The sequence below is a fragment of the Bombus affinis genome, chromosome 11 (assembly GCF_024516045.1).
Source record: "Bombus affinis isolate iyBomAffi1 chromosome 11, iyBomAffi1.2, whole genome shotgun sequence".
NCBI classification, from domain to species: domain Eukaryota; kingdom Metazoa; phylum Arthropoda; class Insecta; order Hymenoptera; family Apidae; genus Bombus; species Bombus affinis.
In genome coordinates this window covers 8,518,497-8,540,498 of record NC_066354.1, presented here as the reverse complement: position 1 = coordinate 8,540,498, position 22,002 = coordinate 8,518,497, and the positions used below count along the sequence as shown (strand labels likewise).

At 41.3% G+C, this 22,002-nt stretch overlaps 1 protein-coding gene across 4 annotated transcripts in view; it reads left to right on the top strand.

Annotated features, from left to right (window-relative positions):
- LOC126921844 (solute carrier family 12 member 4) overlaps positions 1 to 22,002 on the top strand; it is a 99,505-nt gene that overhangs the window by 6,081 nt on the left and 71,422 nt on the right. For 3 of the 4 annotated variants that reach the window (XM_050733770.1, XM_050733768.1, XM_050733769.1), the window contains exon 2: positions 6,911 to 6,973. In XM_050733770.1, the coding sequence (XP_050589727.1) occupies positions 6,911 to 6,973 (63 nt within the window). Of the gene's footprint in view, positions 1 to 6,910; positions 6,974 to 22,002 lie in introns of those variants that run through there. The other variant, XM_050733775.1, reaches the window with a different exon arrangement.

Genomic DNA, 22,002 nt, shown 5'->3' with positions numbered 1-22,002 from the left:
ATTCGATACCTCCGAAAGAAAGAAAGAGAGTTATTTTTCAAAGTTGCCAGTATGGAGTAACTTGTTCTTCGATGAATCTTCATTCGCGGAGGGAATTCGTGGGAGCTCTCGCGAGGCATTGAAATCTCGAAGGAAACCGTCTTGTAAAACGTAACAGCGCTCGTGGGTCCGCCACTTTCCTTACAAATACGATATATCCGGTGTTCGTTTATTTGGTCGTGCGCTGGATTATTTCGGGAAACTACGATGTTGCGAGGTTGGCGAGCATTCTACTTGGCGTGTTCTGTTCCAGCATTCCCTTTGTCCGTTCCGTGGCTCCAAGTTCTTCGAAAACTCATCACCAATGAATTCTCAAAAGCGCAGCTCTTCGCGCTCCACCATCGTAAACGTAAGCGCTTTTGTCCAGAACGCGCTGGATCTGGGTCGTTTGTCTCTTTCGACGAGATCGTCGCGAGAAATTTCACGGAATTTTACCTCCTTGTCAATGGAAAGATTCGAGTGACAGATAGCGTCAACCTTCGGTTATTTAAAGAAACACATAACTGTACATCGCGACGCTATTCGAAGTTCCGTTTTAAAAGGCTTCCGAAATTCTGCTGTTCAAAAAATTTTCTGTACGTCTAGATAGCAGAGAACGATTTGAGTTTTAATTTTCATTCGACGGATTTTTGTCAACTACATTTTAGATTTTTCGGACGCTGAAGAGCTCATCCTCGATTGCTTATCGATTGCTTAGTCGAACATGCTTATCGATCACAGCAATCTTGAGAATCTGCGAGAGTGGCGCACTTGACACAAATCTCTTTCCTTTTCTCTATCTTTCTTCTCATCTTTTATTTTTCTTTCGCTCATTGTCATCCTCTATAACCTTCTCTCATTCCTCGTATGTCCGTTCCTTTCGTCCATGCGCTCTATTTTTACCCAACTTTTATTTTCTCATATTTGCACACATCATAATCATTGTTCGATGCGCAATACAGCGCACAATAGACGAAATTATATAACAGAAAAATTATGAGAACTCTTAGCTTCGAGTTCTATTCTAAGCTTGGAGACCCGATCTCTCTCGTACGATTATTGGTATTACTTCGAACACTTTTCTATAAATTTTGTTATTCGATTGCAGAAAATATTGTCTTTTATATAATCTAATAAAAATAATATTCCAGAGACATCGCCATGAACTTTCCAAGTATAAGAACGATTTACTCCTGAAAACGATAGATCGCTCTATAAAACGATCACGTTCTCGTAAATTTGCCAACAGCTGCCGGTTATGCTTTCTCGGTCTGTTCGTGTATCGGTATCATTCCGTGGATATATTTTTAAGTTTATCCTGGACGTGATAGACGCGGCTGCAACGGAACAAAAGCAGCCGCTGCCACGACAGTTGGCGTAATTCAGATATTAATACACGACCGTCTGCCTGGACACAGGCTGGGCTGTTTCTCCTCGAGAATTTGTGACGTATCCCCGAGAATAAATGTCAATTGACACGCCGAGCTCTCGGTGGAACGATCTTTCCCACAGCTATCTGCTTCGTGCAACGTCCAACCGCTCTTACGTCGTCGCTCGCTCCAAAGATTCATGAATGAAACAGCCTCTCGGTTCGCTTCGAATTTACAAACGAAATTGCCTGGAATCGTTTAATTTAATGTAGCTAATTTGCGTCAATAATGACACCGAGTGGATCTTTGTTGTTTCTGACTCTTAACTGAGTAGGAATTATTTATCGCGATTAAAGTTGATGTGGAGATAAATAAAGGAATAGCTAATTGTAATTAGAAGTTACCAAATTTGGTTTGCATGGATATGATGATCGAGCAAATATAAATTAATGTGTTAAGTACTTGCGACGATACAGTGGCAGTAGCTAACAAATTAGCACGGTAAACATTTACGATATATTTTATTATAAATAGAAGTAAGTTTTCCTCTGTAAATATTTTCTTCGAATTTAATTTCAAGTTTGATAATTTACGAAAATATCATCGAATTCTCGTCACGGAATTCTCGCGGTAAAATATCCCACGTTTCAGACGTAACACAGTTGCAACGAACATAAAACGACGCACAACTGTGCACACACTCAGTTGCACGACGTTACATTCATACTTGAGATATTTTCAAAGACCTGCGGGTCGAAGAGGATCGCAAACTTTAGACACGCGGTGTCCATTGATCCCTGACTTTTCAATTAATCGTTCTGCTCTTAACCACCCACGCAATCGCGGAAGGCGGCACGCTTTGAAGCCACATTTCCATCGATTTATTTCCAACGGGCAAACGAACATGGGAAACGCGAATGGTCTTCGTAGAAAACGTGCATATTTGCAACACGCGTCTTTGCGTTTCCAATCTGATGAACATGTTCAACCATGCGTTAAACAGCCGTGTGAAGATAATCTACACGGATTATTTAGTCAGACTGGATTTTCAGAGCTTCATAAATTCGTTGCTCTTGCTTTGAAATATTGTGTCGAAGTTCATTAATTTCTACCTTGATGATTTCTGTTCATTAGTGGCATTTTAATGAAATAATTACGACAAATGAAAAAGGGGACATTTTCGATTCAACGTTACACGATCGTCGTCTCAAACATAAATAAAAAATTAATTAGAAATTAATCAAATCGCAACGAACGCCTAACGTGTAAATTTCTAAATTACCAGATAGTGAATTATAAATACGTACTTCTATTTCTAATTATCGTCTAAAAGAAATCAGAAGATCCAAAAAATTTATTAATGTCAGTTAAGTTACTCTTGTTAAGCGAAAACTACGTTTATGAGACATTTATCTTCGTCGTGCTGTTCCACAATCGTCACAATGACAAGCATGGTTTCCGCGAAGGTTGCCCTCGACTGGATCACGAACATCGACGTTTGATGAAGATTTAAGCGTTCAGGGTTTATTATTTAGCGAGAAAATTTCTCGGGCTTGCGTAAGACAATTGGATCAGGACGATACGCGGTCGAGACGTGGATAGGCACGCGCATAAGCAACACCCAAGCGCTAACAATTATTTTATTATTGGCCCAATTACGCCGTTATTGTTTTCACACACACGCAACGTATCACTTAAAGCGGTTTGCAGCGGCTTCTGCAATCATCCGGGTGATTCAACCGGCTGGATTTTTGCGTTTCTTCGTCCGGTCGCCCGTTGTCGCGTGCAACGCGTTTGTTACATGCGTCGTCGCGAGAAAAAATTTCCACTGACGATTTGTTTTTGTACTCTTTTGAAGGATAGAGGGAGCTGTTTCAGAAAATTTGTTTACTCCGTTTGGGAAATTTCGGAGAGAGAGCCATTTTATTCATTCTTCGTGCTTTCCTGTTGGAGTTTTCAGGCTTTCAAAGTCCTAAACCGAACTCGATCGATAAGAGGTTTCGGATAAATTGGCTGCCTTATTTCGTTTCCTGCACTGTTTAGGAGATAACGAGAAACGTGGATCGTTTAACTTCGAAAGTAGCTGAGAATTCAACAAAGCAAATTTCATGGTCCTTGCGGTAAAACGGATCCCTGGAAATTGAGTTACGTTTAAAGCCTTTTATCCTCGTGTTTGAAGCTTTCCCTATAATCCGTCGCTTTATTGAGATATTCTGGCATTATACGTAAAGCAAACTTGAAAATTCTGATGGTGGTAGCAGTAAGTTCCGTGTGCCTACGATATTGCTTTCGTGTCCAAAAGCAATTTCGACTTTAGCCCCGGGAGGGTTCCCAGTTCCTTTTCCGCTGCACCAGACGAGAAACAGGACGCCAACTGTTGTCTCTCATTTTCCTGAGTAATATTATGCGCGAAAATATGCTTCCTATCTCGCGACGTCTTGACCGTATCCAAGACGGACGACGTACTGCATAGGGATATATCTTTTTAATAAAAATTCAATTTACACCTGGCGACGAAGAGACAGGTACAAAATCAAAGTATCGATATCGAAGATTAAATGAGTTTGATTAAACGAGCGAGGAAGAAGCTACACGGGCCCTCATCTTCGTAAGTGCACGTCAAGATTCGAGGGAAGAAAAAAAGAAAACGTTGGCGACCCATTTTCTCTGTTTTAAATATCTGCTGGAGTTTGCTGGAAAACGTGCACACGTTTACGCCGCGGTTTCAATATTCATCAAAATCTGTCCAAGTTTCGTACGCTTTGCCAATGTTACACATTCCCTTGTACATCCCTTGATTCGCTTCCCCTTTATCCTCCGGCGAGATCTTGTCTCCCCCGTGACACCTGAATCTCAGAGAACCGAGGCACAATTCGATTACCGGCTTTCAGCAGCGTGTGTCGCGTCGCGTCGCCCTGATTCCGAAAGTTACGAACCTATTTTTCGCGATACAGGGGAACAGCAGCTTGTGACACGAGCGCAGATACCAATGACGAGAAATTTCTAGTCGCGTTTCTTTGTACGATGTCGTGCACAAGGAGGATGCGATATGACGTATCGTATCTGATATCGCTGTGAGAAACTCTTTCAAAGAGAATGGATGAAAATGTCTTTTTGCATTAGGACTTGAATTTCTTTTCTACGGTTTACCTTCTATTTCGATGCAGCACCGTTATTTCTTACTTGATCTGACAACGAGTAAAAGTAGGTTAATTCGAGTCTATTAATCAACTACGTCCACTGAAAATTGAAACCGAATCACCAAAATGTCGTTGCTCGTTTGTCCAAATCCTCCGGGATTTCTAACCCCTAAGAATTCAATCCAAACTCCCCCTAGCGTATGCCGCTCCATTAACAAATTACTATAATACGATAAGCCAGTATAATACGTTGCTACATCGTGTAGCATTTTAACGTGCACCAATAATAATCGACCAGGCGAGGGCAGTACGAAATGCGAAAAGTTGTAGGTTCGAAAGATCGAGATAACGCACGCGGATGCAGTGTCACGTTCAGTGTCACTTTATCTTGCCGAGGAGGAAACGATGTCTGGGCTGATCTCCGTGGGCACCGAGTTCCGATGTCACGTTCCGGGGCTCGCTATCGCGAGCTGTTGATGAGCGTCAACAACGATCAGCAAACGAGCCTGTAATTTCGAGAATCAACGGGTGTCGCGTCGAATGTCGTTCCTCTTTATATTTTCTATCGTATCGCCTGCTCGTGTTATATCTTATCGAAACTATCGTCGTGATTGCACTCGCAAACATCGAAATAGGTGTCCATCCTTGGTCCATTTGTTCGCTAGCTTCTTCTTCTTCTTCTTCTATTATAGTTCGTGTCTGCGTATATGACACACCTTGTAATCTTCGAGATCGAGTGTGACTTCTTGATGATCAAATGTAGGATACGTGACACTTCGTTTTCCTCTTTTCTTCTTTTACTTCCGCGACATGCTACGCTCAAGCAATATATCTTATAACTTACTACGTCTCATTTCAAAATTTCTTTTTATCGTTGCATTGCCTGTCACGTGTCACAGGTTTTCATGATTCACAGAAGTGTTTTTAAATTGATTCGATTCCCCCACACGCGGGGCATTAATGTTATTGCTTTTATCCGCTAATATCGCGGAAAGCTTTCGTCCAAGACAATGTTCCTCGCTCGATATCTTCGCTAAACTAATATTTTTCTAGCATCTAGATTTTCTTATGGAAAACCGTGTAGAGAAAGTTACGTTTTTAATTAAAAAATTAGCCAGCGAATAAATGGACGAAACATTAGTACGATGATTTAGATCAAAGGACTCATATCGAAATATACAAAACGTTTTAGAAGTAAATTTTCTAAATCGGAAGTTTCTTGACCGTACGATATTTCATAGAACACCAGTTGTGCCGGGGAGGCGTCTGTTTGGGTAGCGGTATCAAAAAATTGATAACGACGAGCTCTCATCTTACGTCAAGAATTATTCGGTCGCCTGTACGCGCCGTGTAAATCTTCGTGACACCATCTTCACCATCTCCAATGCACGCGCCGAACGCCAACGCCAGCAAGTTCTCGTTTGATTTTAATACGAGTGGAAAGTATTCCGTGAGTTACCTCGGATGAAATTCACCGTGCTGCAAAATATTTTCGACCGCCTTATTTTTCAGTGTGCTTGAAATTCCAAGGGTTTCGTATATGCGAATATAATTGGGAAAATATAATTTCTCGCGTGAAAATTTTGTTAGACCAACTTTCAAGCTGACAATGGAAAAAGATCGATTTAACGTCGCGTGAGTGAAACGACGAACTACGTAGTGGATTAAACGTTCATAAAAAATTCACAGAAACTTTTTAAGTAATAAATACTGAAACGTAAGGAACGTGTGTCCTTCTGTTACGCTATTAATACGCGTTTATATTTGTCGAGCAAAGAAGAAGAAGCTCGGAGGATTCTGGATGGTTTCAAGCGTATCAGAAGGAATCTGTACGCGTAACCGGGCGAAAATCATGTGAAAATCTTTGGCTGGTACGTGCCGGTTTAAAGGCTATCAGAGCTACGAGTGTCTGCACACGTTACGCGTTGCATAATATATTTTCAGGAGGGTCGTTTAAGATGGGTCGGGGGTGTACACGTCTCCGTTCTCCCTTCTGCACCCGCTCTGCCTCTCTGCCGGCAGGGTTTCATCGACCAATCGGTGTTGGGGTGGAGCTTAAACCGCACCACGGCGTCAGCAGCTCTTCTCTTTCGCGAAGGCCTTCCTCTGTTTCACCTACATTTACGCCTCTTGTGTCTCTACCCCTTTTACCTGGTCTATATACGGTTCAGAGGCTTTTCCAAGGCCCCTCGTCGATGCCAGTGCCGCTGCCGATCAAAATCAGCGATACGTGACTTCGATCGTCGACACCTTTTGGCTAATTTTTTTTTTTTTCTTTCCTTCCCCCCTCGTCATTACGTACGGTCCACTTCTCGCTACGTGTGTCTATACTCGAATAATTAAATTGACGTTGAACTGACGGAAGGTGAATTTTGCTTTCAGATCCGCCACTGAATGGAGCCCAATTGGAGCATCAACATCTCGTCCCTAAGTCTGCCAGCGAATGTAAGTCGATTAAAATTCCTTGTTGGTTGCTTAATTGATAAACCAACATTTATTTCGTAAAAGATAGAGATTACCTCGAGTCTCGGAATCACAGTACGAACAAAGACAGATATAAACATAGACAGATAAGATAGATATCTAGTAAAATTTTCTAGATAGGATTAACGTTTGTATTTACTTTGTTCGGAAACTCGTAAAAAGAACAAACAAACGTTCATTCTGATTGCTGTAAAAGGTACTGTCTGCGTCTTCATTCGTCCCTTTATTCGTTTCAAACTTATCTGAGCCTCTTTTTCTCACCCTGGAACTCGTATTTTTCCGCACAAAGGGGAAACTAGGTAGACGTATATACGTAGTCAACATCTGATCTATACCCCGCTAGAGGATTTCCACGTGACTTTTCCATTCTACGGCGGCTGGATAGGCTCCGTGGAAGAGGCTTCGCCAACTTTCTCGTTTTCTCCCTTTTCTTTCGCGCCTCATTGTCGGGACGAGTTAAAAAGAAACTCCTCCGGCTGCATGAAGAGCAACGAGAGGCCGATCGATGAGAGAACAGAGGGATTCGTTATCATGCTATCCACCCTTCATGGTCGTAGCCTCCGAGGGGCCATCTTTCTTCGACTTATCCATTTATTCGATCTTCTGTGTGTGATGTCTAGGTCAACAATGATTTCTAGCGATTGCACTTTCATGCACCTTGGTCGTCTATCGAACGTCGATATCGAAAAATATCTTTCGCGATATTTTTGTAGTGCTGCAATTATTATTATCTTAGCAAAGCCTTGCCCTACCTTGGGCATCAACACGATGCACTAGCCCGAGGACGTATTTGTAAAAACAGGGAAATTAGCATTTATCTTCGAGCACGTATTTTTCAACACGTATTCCTCTAATAAATATAGAAGAGCCGCTACATTTTATCAACTCCCATTGATATTATAATTATCTCGTAAAAAGCCGCTTTCCACTGTTCTAAGCGCGTTGCTGACAAGCTGCACCGTCAGCTATCTCCAGCGTCATACGCAGTTCCAGCGTATCAAATTTAAACGGGATCCTTTTTCCAACATTCTTTTTCCGAAACATTTTTCACCGCATTCGACAGGGGACAGAAAAGAAAGAAAAAGATTATCGGACCAGCGATACAACGTTTCGCGTATTGTAGCTGTTATTTACAGTGACACTTTTTCGTGGCTGTTACAAAAGAAGGGAGTGGAAGGGGGTTAAGAACGAAAAGGAACCGCACGGCTTTCGGGTTGCAGGAACCGCTTCTGACCCGAATCGTCGATTGTTGCTCGGTCGCGAGCGATAAATTCGCGAGTTATATGGGGCACCGGCCGAGTTCACCAGGAGGTGTTTGTAGGAGGGCGAGGACCGGCTACAGGGAATGTCTCCTCGACCCAATTCCCAGCGGTCGCAGATTATACGCACCCAATGCGGCGTTTCGCATCCGCCACTCGTGTACCGTGTCCAGTGCCTAAATCGCGAGCTTTCGATTCCCTCGCTTACCTCTCGATGACCAACTGCTGCTCATCACGAAAATCCTTCCTTTGACTCGCTTTTTGACGAAGTCCTTTCGACCACGCTGGTTAGGCCAAGTTACAAAGCGATCAGCCTGGATTTGGAACGCGTTTGCCAAGTTTTCTGGGAGAACTCGAGCGCAATGCACATAGACAGCCTTAATTCATCAGATGTTTATATGCCAACGATTACAAGGATTAAAAAGTCTGACTTTTATTTCATACACAGCTTGGTAATATGGTTTGTTGTTAAGATCAGAGCTAAAATTTACTTCGAAGGAAATCTCTGGAGATTTTTAATGTTCGATGAAAGGTTAAACATTAGGGTAACAATATAATTCGGACGCCTATGGAGAAATAAATAAAATAGGAGAAAATATGTGGAAAGTTATAATATAAAAGATATAGAAATATAAATACACGCAGAGTATGCAACTTTAAGGACGATTAGCGTCGTCGATTAAACTTTTCACTTTCTCTCCGATTGTTGCACCGTCAATTGATCGATTGGGTATTTTTACCTGGCTCTCCTCGAAGCCATGAATTTTGTTTTCCTGAAAGTTTCGCCGGAGAGTTTCGAGCTTGCAACTCGTTGCAGCTAAAGTACACCATAAATATCCATTGCCGGGGCAACTTTGATAATCCTGCTAACAAAGTTGCCAGCAATTAATCCTCAAATATCTATCCAGTCACTTGCATCGTGTTCATCTCGAATCAATCTGCATTAAATACAACGGAGACCAGAGGCAAAGATATTTCTCTCTAATTTGTCATTTGAGCGAAGTTTGTCTAACAAATGCGTTCGGCGAACAATCTATCCTACCCACGTATCGTCCAATTACGTTGTATCGTGTCGCGTGTAATGAATTTGCGGGCTCGATATCGATGCTTTTGTTCGTCGCGTCGGATACCTTCGGTTTTCCTTGTTTGTTTCAAAGCCGCGCCGTTCAACGCGTAATTTATATAATTACGAGAATACTAATTCCCCCTATTACCGGTGGTAACGCCATTAAAATAGAAAGCAGGATGAATTATCGATTACCTAGACAGCGGGGGTACGTCTAGATTAGTTCTCGGATAACAGTGAAAACGTGGCTGCGATAACGTCACCGTACCGTGTACACAGATTCGATAATTCGCTGTAAATTATTTGTTCGTTAATTTCCTTTTCTCGATTATCTAATAATTAGCGTAGTTCTCTTTGTCAAACGACGTCGATTAATGTTCACCATGGCAGAAGAAGCGAGGCGAACAGAGAAAATAGAAAGGAACAGTTCTATTCTGGCATCGTGTTTCTCGTGGTTTAATTATTCGTTAATTGGATAAACGTGGCGGCTAGAGAAACACCTTAATCCCATGATATTTCATAATCGCGTGAAACAACCGTTTACTCCTCGTGGAACGTGCGAAATAGGTGGAATAGGGGAAAGAGACGCTTTTGTACGTTGAACGTTTAAGCGAGCCATTCTCGAAATTTTTAGCAGGAAACGGGCATTACGTTAAAGCTTCCGGACTGCTTTTGATCCGAGCTTTAAAAGCCATTTCAGATAAGTGGCGAGATAGCTCTCGATCCGCCATAACTTTCAATTTTTTTAACTTAAAAGACCTTCGTTTTCATACTCGCAGGGTAACCGGTACCTAATTACGTCTGTAAGATTCAATCGAAGACTAATTACACTAATTTCACATGTGATTAGTGTCACACCTTTATCGACGCTGTGTTCACCGTATTTTTATCGCTCTTATTAGCAGAATCTGTCACTCGCAATAAATAATCACATCAAACTCTCGTTTTACAACATACAAGATTTACAACATTTACAACATTTTTTTTTTTATTTGGAAGAATTTTACAATCAATTCTCATTGAGAATTATAAGTAAATTATTTTGGCGTGGTACTATAACTTGAATAATAAGTGTTTACTGTATGTTTGATTCTAGTATACTCTACTGTTTAAGTCTAGAAGGGTACGAAGAAAATGGTAGTGAAATTGTATCTTCTTCGAATCCTAGCAGAATCACTGTGACGCGTAATTTTCCATTTCTTCAACCGCGTTCTACGTATTCATGATTGGTTATAAAGCCGCAATAATTTATATACGACGCCGGCTAGCTCATAGAATTTTAATAATGCCGCGGTCATAAATCGGGCCGAAGGACGCCGATAAATATAGCAACGCGTTAAAAAATTGACGTCTATCGTTCGATCGGGTCGAGAGAATAATTAATCGATGTTCCGGTATCGGAGCTGGTGAGACACGGGCCAAGACGCGAATCGCGCGACGTTGGTAGTCCCAATTGCCGGTTCGAATGTGCCGTTCGAAATTTGATTAGGTTAATTGAATAACGGGCTTATTTCGGTGGCCGAGCGACCAGTTGGACGAAGCCATCGTTTCGCTTCAGAATTAAACAGCCGGGACACGAATCTACGGCCCAGCGTACGCGATATAAACGACTTAGTTGAACGAGGAATGCGGAATGCATCGGTGCTATCCTATTGATTACTTTGGTTTCACTCGTCGTCGAGAACGCCTGTCGATTGAACCGAACCGGACGCTCTTGGAATCTCAATGATTTTTCATTCGACTTTCCGCTGGAATTCTCCAACAATGTCTCGAAAACAGTGAGATATATTTATCGTTTTAATAACATTCAAATACAATAATCGGATAAGATTCTGACAAAGTGTTTATACAAGAGTGAAATACATCTGCCTTTTCGATAACGTTTATAGAAAAGGAAATCTGATAATGAGATAAGATGCCTGTATATAGAACGCCTCCGAAACAGTGAAATATTCATATTTCCGATAACGTTGATAGTAAGAGCTGGAGAATAAGACTGACGATTGGACAAGATTCTTGAATAATGGATAAAATGTCAGCGACGAATAATAAAGAGGCGGTCTTAAATAGCAAGGTAGCGAAAAAACAGCCTGCAGCGTACATCTTTATATAGTTAAAAAGAAATGTGTTTTATGGCGTATAAAAAGGAATCGCGTAAACAGGTATATCGACTGGGGTTTGCAGTTAATCTTCACTCTGGCATTTTTACGGTTCTATAATTTGATAGCTTTATGACAGGCGATTTTTACGGGACAATGATTCGCCGGTCCAAGGTTCCTGTGGTTCGATAACTGTGCGATCGGGAAGTTGGTAAAGGCCAGTGGTCTTGTTTGATTCGCTGTTATTTCGATAAACTAATATTTCCACGCGCTGCCATAATTCAATTGTTGTCGAACTCCGTTGCCCCGCTTAACCGTGGCGTAATTAGATTCTACCTGGCCTCACTCCCCTCTTATTTATACGGATAGTTTCGGAGAACGATAGTTTCGAAGTGTTTGATCTCGTTCGCGTTCTCGGCTTCCACTACGGTAAATTAACGAACCTACAGATATATACACGCGTACGTGTATAGACGATAGAATCGCTTGAGATTTCGATTGGTGATTAGATTTCCGTGTGTGATCCGCGATCCAACGTCGCGAACGATCGGTAGATCAAGCGAGCCGGGCTATTATCGATTCGTGGCAAGTCCCAAGGCCACTTTCCACAATCGTTTAGCATTACGCGGTCATGTGGGCGCATGGCCTCTGCTCCGAGCGTCTAATCGCCTACTTAGACGTACACGTCTCGTGTTTACGGATACTCGTCCATGCGAATAATAATAATAATAATCGCGCTGTAAGCAGTATTTTACATACGACGACGTGGATGAGATCGAATGACTGTAATTAAGTAACTTTCTAGCTGGGAATTTGCTTTTTTTTTTAAAACAGGAAATTTTATCTTTTCTGCTATTCTTTCTTTATCTATCGAATCCTCTCAATCTTTTGTAACGTGCACTGCGTTTAATAACTCAGTGTCACGTAATTTCTCGTCGCGTTATATTCATGGAAACGAAATCATCAGAAAAATATGTCGTTAAATAAATGATAGATGTCGATGTCTCGATCTTTCATCGATGCACAGGCTGAAAGACGAAATACGCGATGTTCTGTTCAGAGGAAACTCGGGTCGTATCTAAGTAGAGTAAACAAGAATCTTACGCGTTTCGGGAGTTGACTGAAAATCATGAAAGTCTTCTTACACTCTTATTGCCAGCGTTCCCTGATAATACGCCGGAACAGAATCTCCTCTTTGTACTTACACACAACGTGCTCGATTCGAGGACATTTAATATGTTCCTATCTGGAGTAACATGCGAATATTTCATCTATCCATTATTTCGCTGAAACCTGGAAGAGAAGAAGGAAACAGAAGGGCAAAGGAGGAAGATACGAGTAGGTTCTCGAGTGGTTGGTATGGCAGCATTTATCTTCCGTATTTAGGAATTTCGATCGATTCTCATTTATGAAAAAGGAGCTCTCGATCCAGATGAAATTCCATCGACGATATCGATTTTATTTTCCTTCAATTTTTATATCCTAATAAGCTTCGCGATCCTCAATTTTCTTCTGTTTCTCTTTACTTTTGTTATCGCAATTTTATTCCGTTCCCGAATATGCAATAAGCATAAAAATATCGAATGTTCACTGATGAGAGAGAGTCGAATGCCGAGGTTGAGAAAATCGTCGATTAACGCGCAGAGAAATTCCTTGAAAAGGTAACTCGCTTCGTCGTTGGAACTAATTTTAGTAACCTGACGATAAATTCCCACCCCAGGAGTCGTTTATCTTTTGGAACTGCATTTTTTCTTCCGTGAAATTGGGAAAGTTCCCCTTGTGTCTAATTCTTGAATAATACCCGGCGAATTTAGCTTCTTCGTAATATGCGCGTGTCTTACATTTTGTATCTTACGTTTTGTCCATCTTTCTTCTCTTTACTGCTTTTTCACTCTTAAGAAAGAATTTTAAGAGTCAACGAGATGAAACATTCATTAGGAAATATCTAGAGAAGTAAAATGTTGCATGTTCTCGACGGTGTTCGAAGTAAAATACGTGCGTAAAATATTTAACGAGGCATAAACATTTACGCGCGTACAACGACGCCTGTAAAACTATACTTAAAGCAAAAATCGTAATGGAAAATTCCATTATCAGGCAGAATTTATCGAATGAAATTTTGTTTAATATAAAAACAGACTTTGAGAGTTTCCTAGTTCCAGAAATAGCAATCTATCAAATATTCAAATATTCTCCGTTGTATCTGAGTTTCTACATTTAGTCGTACCGTCTCTTCGTGATCGATCAATTTTTCGATCTAATTCTGGAAATTTCGAAATTTCCCTAGTCGGTTCCACTAGTTTCCACGATAATCGACGCGCATTGTGTTATCGAATTTTCATCAAGAAACCACCGCGAAGGCCGACGAGATTAAAGTCGTTACTAGTCCGTTAATAGAGACATGGCAGGTTCATCTGGTCGAGATCTTCGCACGAAGACGTGCGGCCTTGAACCAAGCTTTTCTACCTTCACCCTCAATGCGCCGACCCTGATAACCTTATTTATAAACTCGGGCCACTATCTCGTTGCCTACAGGCTTTACTCTTCAATTTCATCCTTCTGCGAAACTAGAAGGTCAATTCGACACCAATCTCGAAGATTCTACAACCTTTATTTTCTCGCGCTTTCAAAGAAACTTCGTTATTTCGCGATTCACGATAACACAATCGACAATATTTCAGGCGTTCGAACGAAATTCAAAATGGAAATTCACCCTTTCAACGTGCATTTCCGGATATACTCGCAGGGAACGTCGCAAGAGAGAAACAGGAATTTTCTTAAGAAGCAAATGGCAAAAGATCACGCTTGGAATCTTCTTGATGAATTGCGCGCAAGTTTCATAACAATTTTCTACGTATTCGAGGTACGTCGCGTCGTCCAGCATTCCGCTAATTGCGCTTCTCTGTCCATCGAGCATGCGATTTCTAGAAAGAACGGACTTTGGCCGTAAATCTTCGTCGTGGTAACACGAAATGAAGTGTGTCGCTGCTGCATTCCCGATTTTCTGTTCTCGATTCCAGCCGATCGTTTCGTTACTGGAAATCGAAAGAGTTCCAACCTCCAAAATAACGATGGCGAAGTTCATTGGCTGCGACCTTATTCCAGCCATATTCTCCTGAACGCAGACCTCGATCGTTAACTGGGGCATGGCACGCAATTTCTATCCTAGACCTTCGTGCCCGACGTTTTCCTATCGAGCGATCCTTCGCCGCGATAATTGCCTGTATAACCGGTGATCTTGAGACGATATTATATATTCGTCGCTAATACGACGAAAGCCAAAACATCACGCTTCCTGCGGAATAGTTTCCGCCGGAATCGCTTTGTGTTTTCTGTTACGATCCGTTACGCTTCTCTGTCTCGTTACGATCGCAGGTGTACAGTATCGATCCAGTCGAGGGTTGTATCGTAGCCCAGTGCCGAGGTCGAGTATATCGTAGGCGAGTGTGAATTTTTCCCTGATTGCTTCAATTTTTGCGGGAAACGTCGATTTCCATATGGACTCCGGTATTTATAAGCTTTGTTTCGTATTATCTGCCACAGTGGATCGGTTTTCGCGTCTGAAATATCGATTCCAGCGCACTCTGCACGAAACATACGAGGCACATCTTCATATCATGTAACGCTGCGTGCCACAATTTCGATAGTACAATATCGTGCCGCGTTCTACCACGTACATCTCGCGTCATCTGTGAATGTTACATTCACGCGTACACTGTGCTTCCAAGTTGTTCAATTTTTTCCGAAACTATTGTTCTTTCCGAATCGATCGAAGTAAATTTCCAGCCCGTTTCAAAACACGTGTATCATCGACCCTTGATCGAATTTACAACTACACGGCATACAGTTCGGTCAATTAAAGGCACGTCTGTAAACAGATTAAGGAGGAGAAGGTACCGTATTCGCGACAGGTCGAGGGTGTGGCAAAACCACCCTGACCGACAACGTCTTGACGTGACGTCGCGCTGAGGCCCTGAACTGAATCGAGGTTCATTGTCTGTGACCTTACCTCGCCTGCTGTGCAGCCTTATTCATAAATGCAGGGTTCTCGATTGTTAACTGGCGCCAGGCATGCGATCTATCGCTCGTGCACCCTTCTCACCCTTCGAACTGTCGACAGGGGCTGCACGGATACGACAACAGTTACACAAGTGCTCGGTAGTATAGAGCGGAGCTGCTTGTGTTTCTTGGAGAAACTGCCGACCCGACCTTCCTACCATGCAGTCTCTCGATCAATCGAATCGACCGATTCTTGGAATATTTCGCGGGATTTCGAGATGCATAGCTTGGAAGATTTGTGATTTCGTTTTCGGCGCAATGTGAGTGGGAAAAAATTTGCCAATTTCGAAATCTTTTCACGTGAAACGTAAAATTCGTCTTTTCACGTGTTATCAGTTCTCTACGTATTGTTAGGAATTTATTTTTTATCATCCGAAAACAACGAGTCAAGTATTATCTTCGGTCGTGATAGTACAGAAGATATTTTAATCCCAATTTGTATACGTTGCAAAGTAGAGAATATCTTCGTCTCAATTTTATTGCGATATCTTAACGCGTATCTTAATTGAGTTTAAGATCAGTTCGAAAATGTATAGACGCGAATAGAATAAGAGAAAGAGATTAAAGCGAAAAGAAAATTTATTCGTCAGATGCTATCGTCGAATCTCGTCGTTGTTATCTATAAACCTGTGATTAGAGGATTTTAATTGGATGTTCGACGTCACGGAACGACTTTAGTCGCGCGGGTTTGAGTCGTAAAAATGACTCCCGCGGCACCACGAGTAAACTGTAACGGAGCTGGCAACACGGAGGGAGCGTAATTGTCCTAATTAAATTCACGACACCGGCGCTTTCGCAGAGAAGTTTTAATGAAACGTTAGCGGAACTGTACGGCCCCGAGGAAACGGTGAAACTAGCCGTCATCCACGTTTCCATCGTTCTATCGCATCCACGCTGCCTTTTTCCAATTTCATTCCTTTACCAATCCCTTTTCTGTAATTTACCGTTGTAGATTACCGTATATTACTCGAAACAGATAAGATATCGTCGTGTCACGATTCAGACGATATGCAAATCGTTACGAATATTAGTATCGATTCGTAAATCGTAAATAACGTTAACGGAAGACACGAAGGATCAGCGGAAGAAAATGCTAAAAGGTTTCTTCTGTACTAACAGAACAAATGGAAGATTGGTTGGCTTTTTCTTTTTTCTTTTTTTTTTATTATTTAATTTGTACTTTACAATTTGTCCAGCTGGATATTTGGTAAATTTTTCTAACTTAATTGCTAAATAACATGTGGATTGCTACCCCCAGCGGGATACGATCTTCGAGTTTGACTATTTTATTTCTTTAGTGAGGTCAGTGGGGTGCTTTCTTTTTAGTCTTCTTTCAATGAGAGTTTTACTCGCTTCAGCAGCCAGCTGGTTTGGATGTGTTGCCGTTCTTTCCTTGTATTTTTCTGCCGATTTCTTCTTTGATCGTTGGTATTTTTAAGTCTGCAAATTGGTTGGTTAGCCACATTTTAGAAATCAAACAGAAACGGACCATCCTTCTGATCCTCTTGGTTCGCAAACATTCAAAATGTCCTGTTCTCCCGCGATGAATTTTATAAGCAGAAAAGTCCAGTCTTTAAGAACCTTTGTATTTATTTATTTCACGAAATAGCCGCAATTTATGCAGTCAACGTCTCTATATTAAAATTTCCAGGTTGCACTCTCTTCTTATTTCTTAGCTAATTTACCTTACGATCTAAAATACCAATTCCTATATTTTACACGATATAGAGTCTCGCAGTTCCATGAATGATCTTTTACACAAGTCACCTTGTGTATTGCACGTTTTGAACGGGGAAATGTTGGCTGCAGCAGCTGGAGAACGCTGTCACGGTCGATCCAGGGGACAAAAAGGTGTCGAGCGTGCTTTCATTAGAAGGAGCAGCGGTCGTAAATTTAATTGGACCGAATTTAGTTCTTTAATTCTTAGCGGCGCATGCCGCGAAAAGGCGAGCCCCCATTGTGTCGCGGACTCCTCTCCGTAAACCTTAATAACGAGAATAATAGACCCACCTAACACACCTGGTGCTCACGAAAAAACGGTTTTCCGATTTCGTTGCCAATCATCTTTATACGAAGCTACAATAATACGTAAGATATTCTGTTGAAGTGGATCCCACTTCAAGCAAAACTCCGCATCTTTTCTAATGTTTAGCTTTCTTAATCCTCGAAACCATTGTTTATCAGTAATCAATGTGAAGAGCCTCTTAGCCCCATAGCCTTTTCTAGGAACATGTCTTGCACAAATGATGCAGCCGGGTACAGATAGGCTAATTTTCGTAATTGTATAAATACCCATAGCCAGCGTGCGGATCTGCACTAGCATACACATTGTATTTATACTTAACACTAGAACTACCGATAATTAACACGAAGCTATTTCTACCAAAACCAGTGAAAATGACTGGTCTTTAAAAAATACGTAATAATAGAATATTTTTAGCGATCGATCCGGAATTTTCCTGATAACTGATATAATTATATCGAATGATACGGAGTAAAAATTTTAAAAACGTGTGGAAAGTTGTACGAAACGAGGAAACTGATTAATTGGGCTTCGATAAACACATTGCAGGACCCTTTTACACTTTGACAAGTACCAGCCATTTTGACTGGCATTGGTATAAGTAGTCTTGATACAAAATTATTTTCAGTTTGGATACATAAAAAACAAAATAAAATTCATTATATTATTCTTTTAGTTATCGTTATGAAAGTCATTACAACATTGCGAAAAAAAGATATAATATGAAGTAGGAATTTTATAATGAAATTGTAAAACCAGTCAATTGGAATGGTGTGGTAGTTCTAATGTTATCTTACTTAAAATATATTTCTATTATACATTCGTCCACGCATCTCCTCTCTCTCTCTCTCTCTCTCTCTCTCTCTCTCTTTCTCTCTCTCTATTACGAGATAAAACCTTAACATATCCCACATACGATATTGTCATATTTTTGGGCTGACAACTATTCATTTATCTTATTGTTAAGATCCGTGTTACCACCTACGCGAGAAGGAGACATCTCCAAGTGTCAATTACTTGGGTTGAGGTCTAAAGTTGCTGATGGTTTTGATCTATGATCAACGGTATCTGGGATGGTCGACTCGTCTTGGAATTACCATGTTCTTTGGGGTTTCCCACGACTATCTCGCTTCGATCGCTGAGTGGTTAGCATAAACTTAGTTGCCATTATACAGGCTTGTACGTGATTTAACGTGTCTCGTTGCCTTTTAGCTCTATTGAATCTTCTTGCCATTACACCTTACTATCGCATTTTGCTATTGCATCGATCATTCTATCGAGAACGCGTTACTTCTCAGCAACGGAGATTAACCGACGAGGCAAGATCGTTTGTCATCTTTAATGCTCGTCTTCCGTGGTTACCGTGGATGTAGCATTGCAGGAGATAAATCTTGCTGCTTGCCATTTTTCATTATTCTCGGACTCGAGAAGGAAATTTCGGAAAAAACAGTTGCTTGTTATTCATCTGACGGTAATTCGGAATTTCGAGAAGACTTGGTATCGTTTTGCCTGTTCTCAAGAAGTAATTTCCAAGCATGATTCTAATATTTCATTATCAAAGATACAAGCTGTCAAAACCGATGTTTCGCGTGGATAATTTATCATTCTTGTTTAGAGTTGTTCGTCTTGAACACCTACGCTGGTCTCGTTGAATACGAAGCTGACAGCTACTCGAGTAAACGAAACTTGAACGTCATCTTACAGACTTCTTTGCTACCTTATATTTCACAATATTTCACGAATATCGAGATTAAAGTGAAAAGCGGAGCAGCTCGGAGTAGCTCCACTTTGACAACATTCTTCCGTCCACTGATCCTTCCGTAAAGAGGATTTCTTCGTGATAATGGCTTATCAAACTTGTCTGTCGTAGTTTTTGCGCCAACTCGTGGAAACTTTTTACATCACGTTAGGGTAGACTTTAGAAGTCGCTCGAGATCGAAGTTGTCGGTGGCTACACGTTCCCGGAGATATTACAGTTTTATTCATTCGCGAGATTCGAGTGCTTTATGCGAAGGAAACAATAGAAAGCCGGCGATCGCGCGAAACGTCTGCTATGTTTATGTAACATTTGTTAACGTTTTCTAAAGTTCAGTCGAATTACTTTTTAAGAACCGCGAATTTGTCCGACAGTGATGTTCGACGAATATGTAGAAGTTTATGTGTAGAGGATAGTTGATCGGTGAGGTTTAATGGACGAGATTGCTCGTTGTTAAAACCGTGGAATATATTTAAAATGATAAATTAGTATACAGATAATGTAAAAACGCTCATACTAATCGATTCGCTAAGACAGTGTATAAGTCGTAAAATAGGATCGCTAATGACTCGTTAATTGGATCGCTGATAATTCGTTGATAACTGGTTGATAACTGATCGACAACTGACTGTAACTCATTTCCTTGCGATCGCGTCCGCTTATTTATACTGGTTGGGGGAGAGTCGAAAAATTTATTTATTCTTACATTACGTGTATCCTAACGATCTTGATACTCCGAGGCAAAACAACGACATGATTTGAATTGTTCTCTAACTCACGTGCCGCTACAAATATTTCAACGCAAACATTGGTCATAATCTGCATTGGAATAGCTGGTCGAACGATTCGCGAAATTCTCGATACACAGGGAACAATCGGAGGAAATACAAGACAGACTGGACTTGAAATCGGAAGATAAGGTAAACGAGAAGCTTTTGAGAATAAAAGGGCGAAATGGAGCATGTAGTGGTCCGGTTTCGAGGCTGTATTTCAGAATTGAAGTCCGTAAGAGGATTCTACGATAAAGGGATTCGCCGTCTGGCCGCGGGGAAATAAAAATAAATAGTTTCGTTTAACGACGAGTCGATCGGCTTTCGACCGTCTGCTCTCGCCTTTTCTCTAGCTTGTCTCGCTTTTTGTTCGGATATCGAAACGCTCGTAACAATAAAAGAGAGAAAAGAGGCAAACCAGCCGTTTGTCGCTGCAACGTCGTTGAATTATCGCCGATGATAAATCGTAGGTGTATTTTTCAAACTCGATACAGTTGAATGTTAAATTTCCGCGAGGTATTGTGTGTGGTTAAGTTAAAAGCATAAAATTCGCCATGTAACCCGTTCGACCTGATCGATCATCTGGAGTTCGCGTTGAAACCAGTGCCGCCCTATCTGTTCTCGATTACACGATCGACCCTCGTTGAGCCTTCGTTGTACCGCGATGTCGATTCCAAACATCGTGAACGGCCTATGGCGTCTAATACGTAGCAAACTGAACCGTATAGCTATAGAAAGGAAAGAAAAATGGTTAATCGTTGAGAAAATCATTGGAGCCTGCAGGACAAACTTGTAGAAAGATCGTTGGAACCAAACCTAGATATTTATTCGATCAGATAATACGTAGTTACTTCTACTAACCGAGACACAGCCACTCATTCTGCAAACTTTACCGCTATATAAACTTTCTGCTTCGCGTTAAACGACGTCAAGGAGTTAATCGAAAATACATCTTAGACTTTGAAATTTTCAACGACCTATACTAACCTATATTCCGCTAAGTTCTCCAACTTTTCTTGCCCAAGATTTGCTAGCACGAGTTTCTCGTACCATTCGTTCTCTCCAATGAGCGGTTATCTACACATAAAGAGGATCATAAAAAGGAGCGTACGTTTATCCTTATTACCACAGCCGATCCAAGAACTCTTTAGTACTACCTGTTAAACTCTAAACGAGTTTAACCAATCTCCGATCCAGTCTTGCCGCAAGATCCAACGAAATCGATTCTACGAGCCTACGATAAACGTCGGTTTAAGTCTAAAACAGAGGATTTCATTCCAAACGCGTGCGATTCGCTTCATCCATTGGACTTGGACAGAAGCACGTGTCGCGGACGAAAACACGTCCTAAGGACGTCCTTCGTTGCCATCAACGATAAAATCCATACACGTTGTTCGATCGTTCAATTACGAGCAAGAGAAATCATAGCGTCGTTCGTTTGCGCGCCACGTATACGATCGAGCTGAATCTTGTTTGTCGAGAGAACTGCTGTGCCATTACGACGTATTTCCAACGACTACTGCACACCGATCGCTTTGATTCACGAATCTTCTCCGAACAAACAACATTCTTCGTCTCGTTTCTTTGCCTCGACTTTCGTGGCCAGCATCTTTCCTTTCGAATGGAGATCTTTTTTCAGAAAAATTGATTTCTCAGGAAAATAGCTGTGGAAGATCGAGAAGCTAGCGACTCTGCGATTCGTTCACTTAAGGAATGCAAATATCAGAACTTGATGAAAGTTTTGGCTGGAAATTTGAAGACCCAGCCAATGGATGCGTCGAGGGATGGAAATGTTATAAACGAGAACGAGAAATGAAACGAGTTTCTACACAAGTTTCCCGTTTAAACTACACGCCAATGTATAAATGTGAAATCGAATTTAAATCGAAAACCTCCTCGTCCTCCGCTCGGGTTTGTAGCACTAATGATCGATTCTTCGTCGATCTATTCTTTATCCG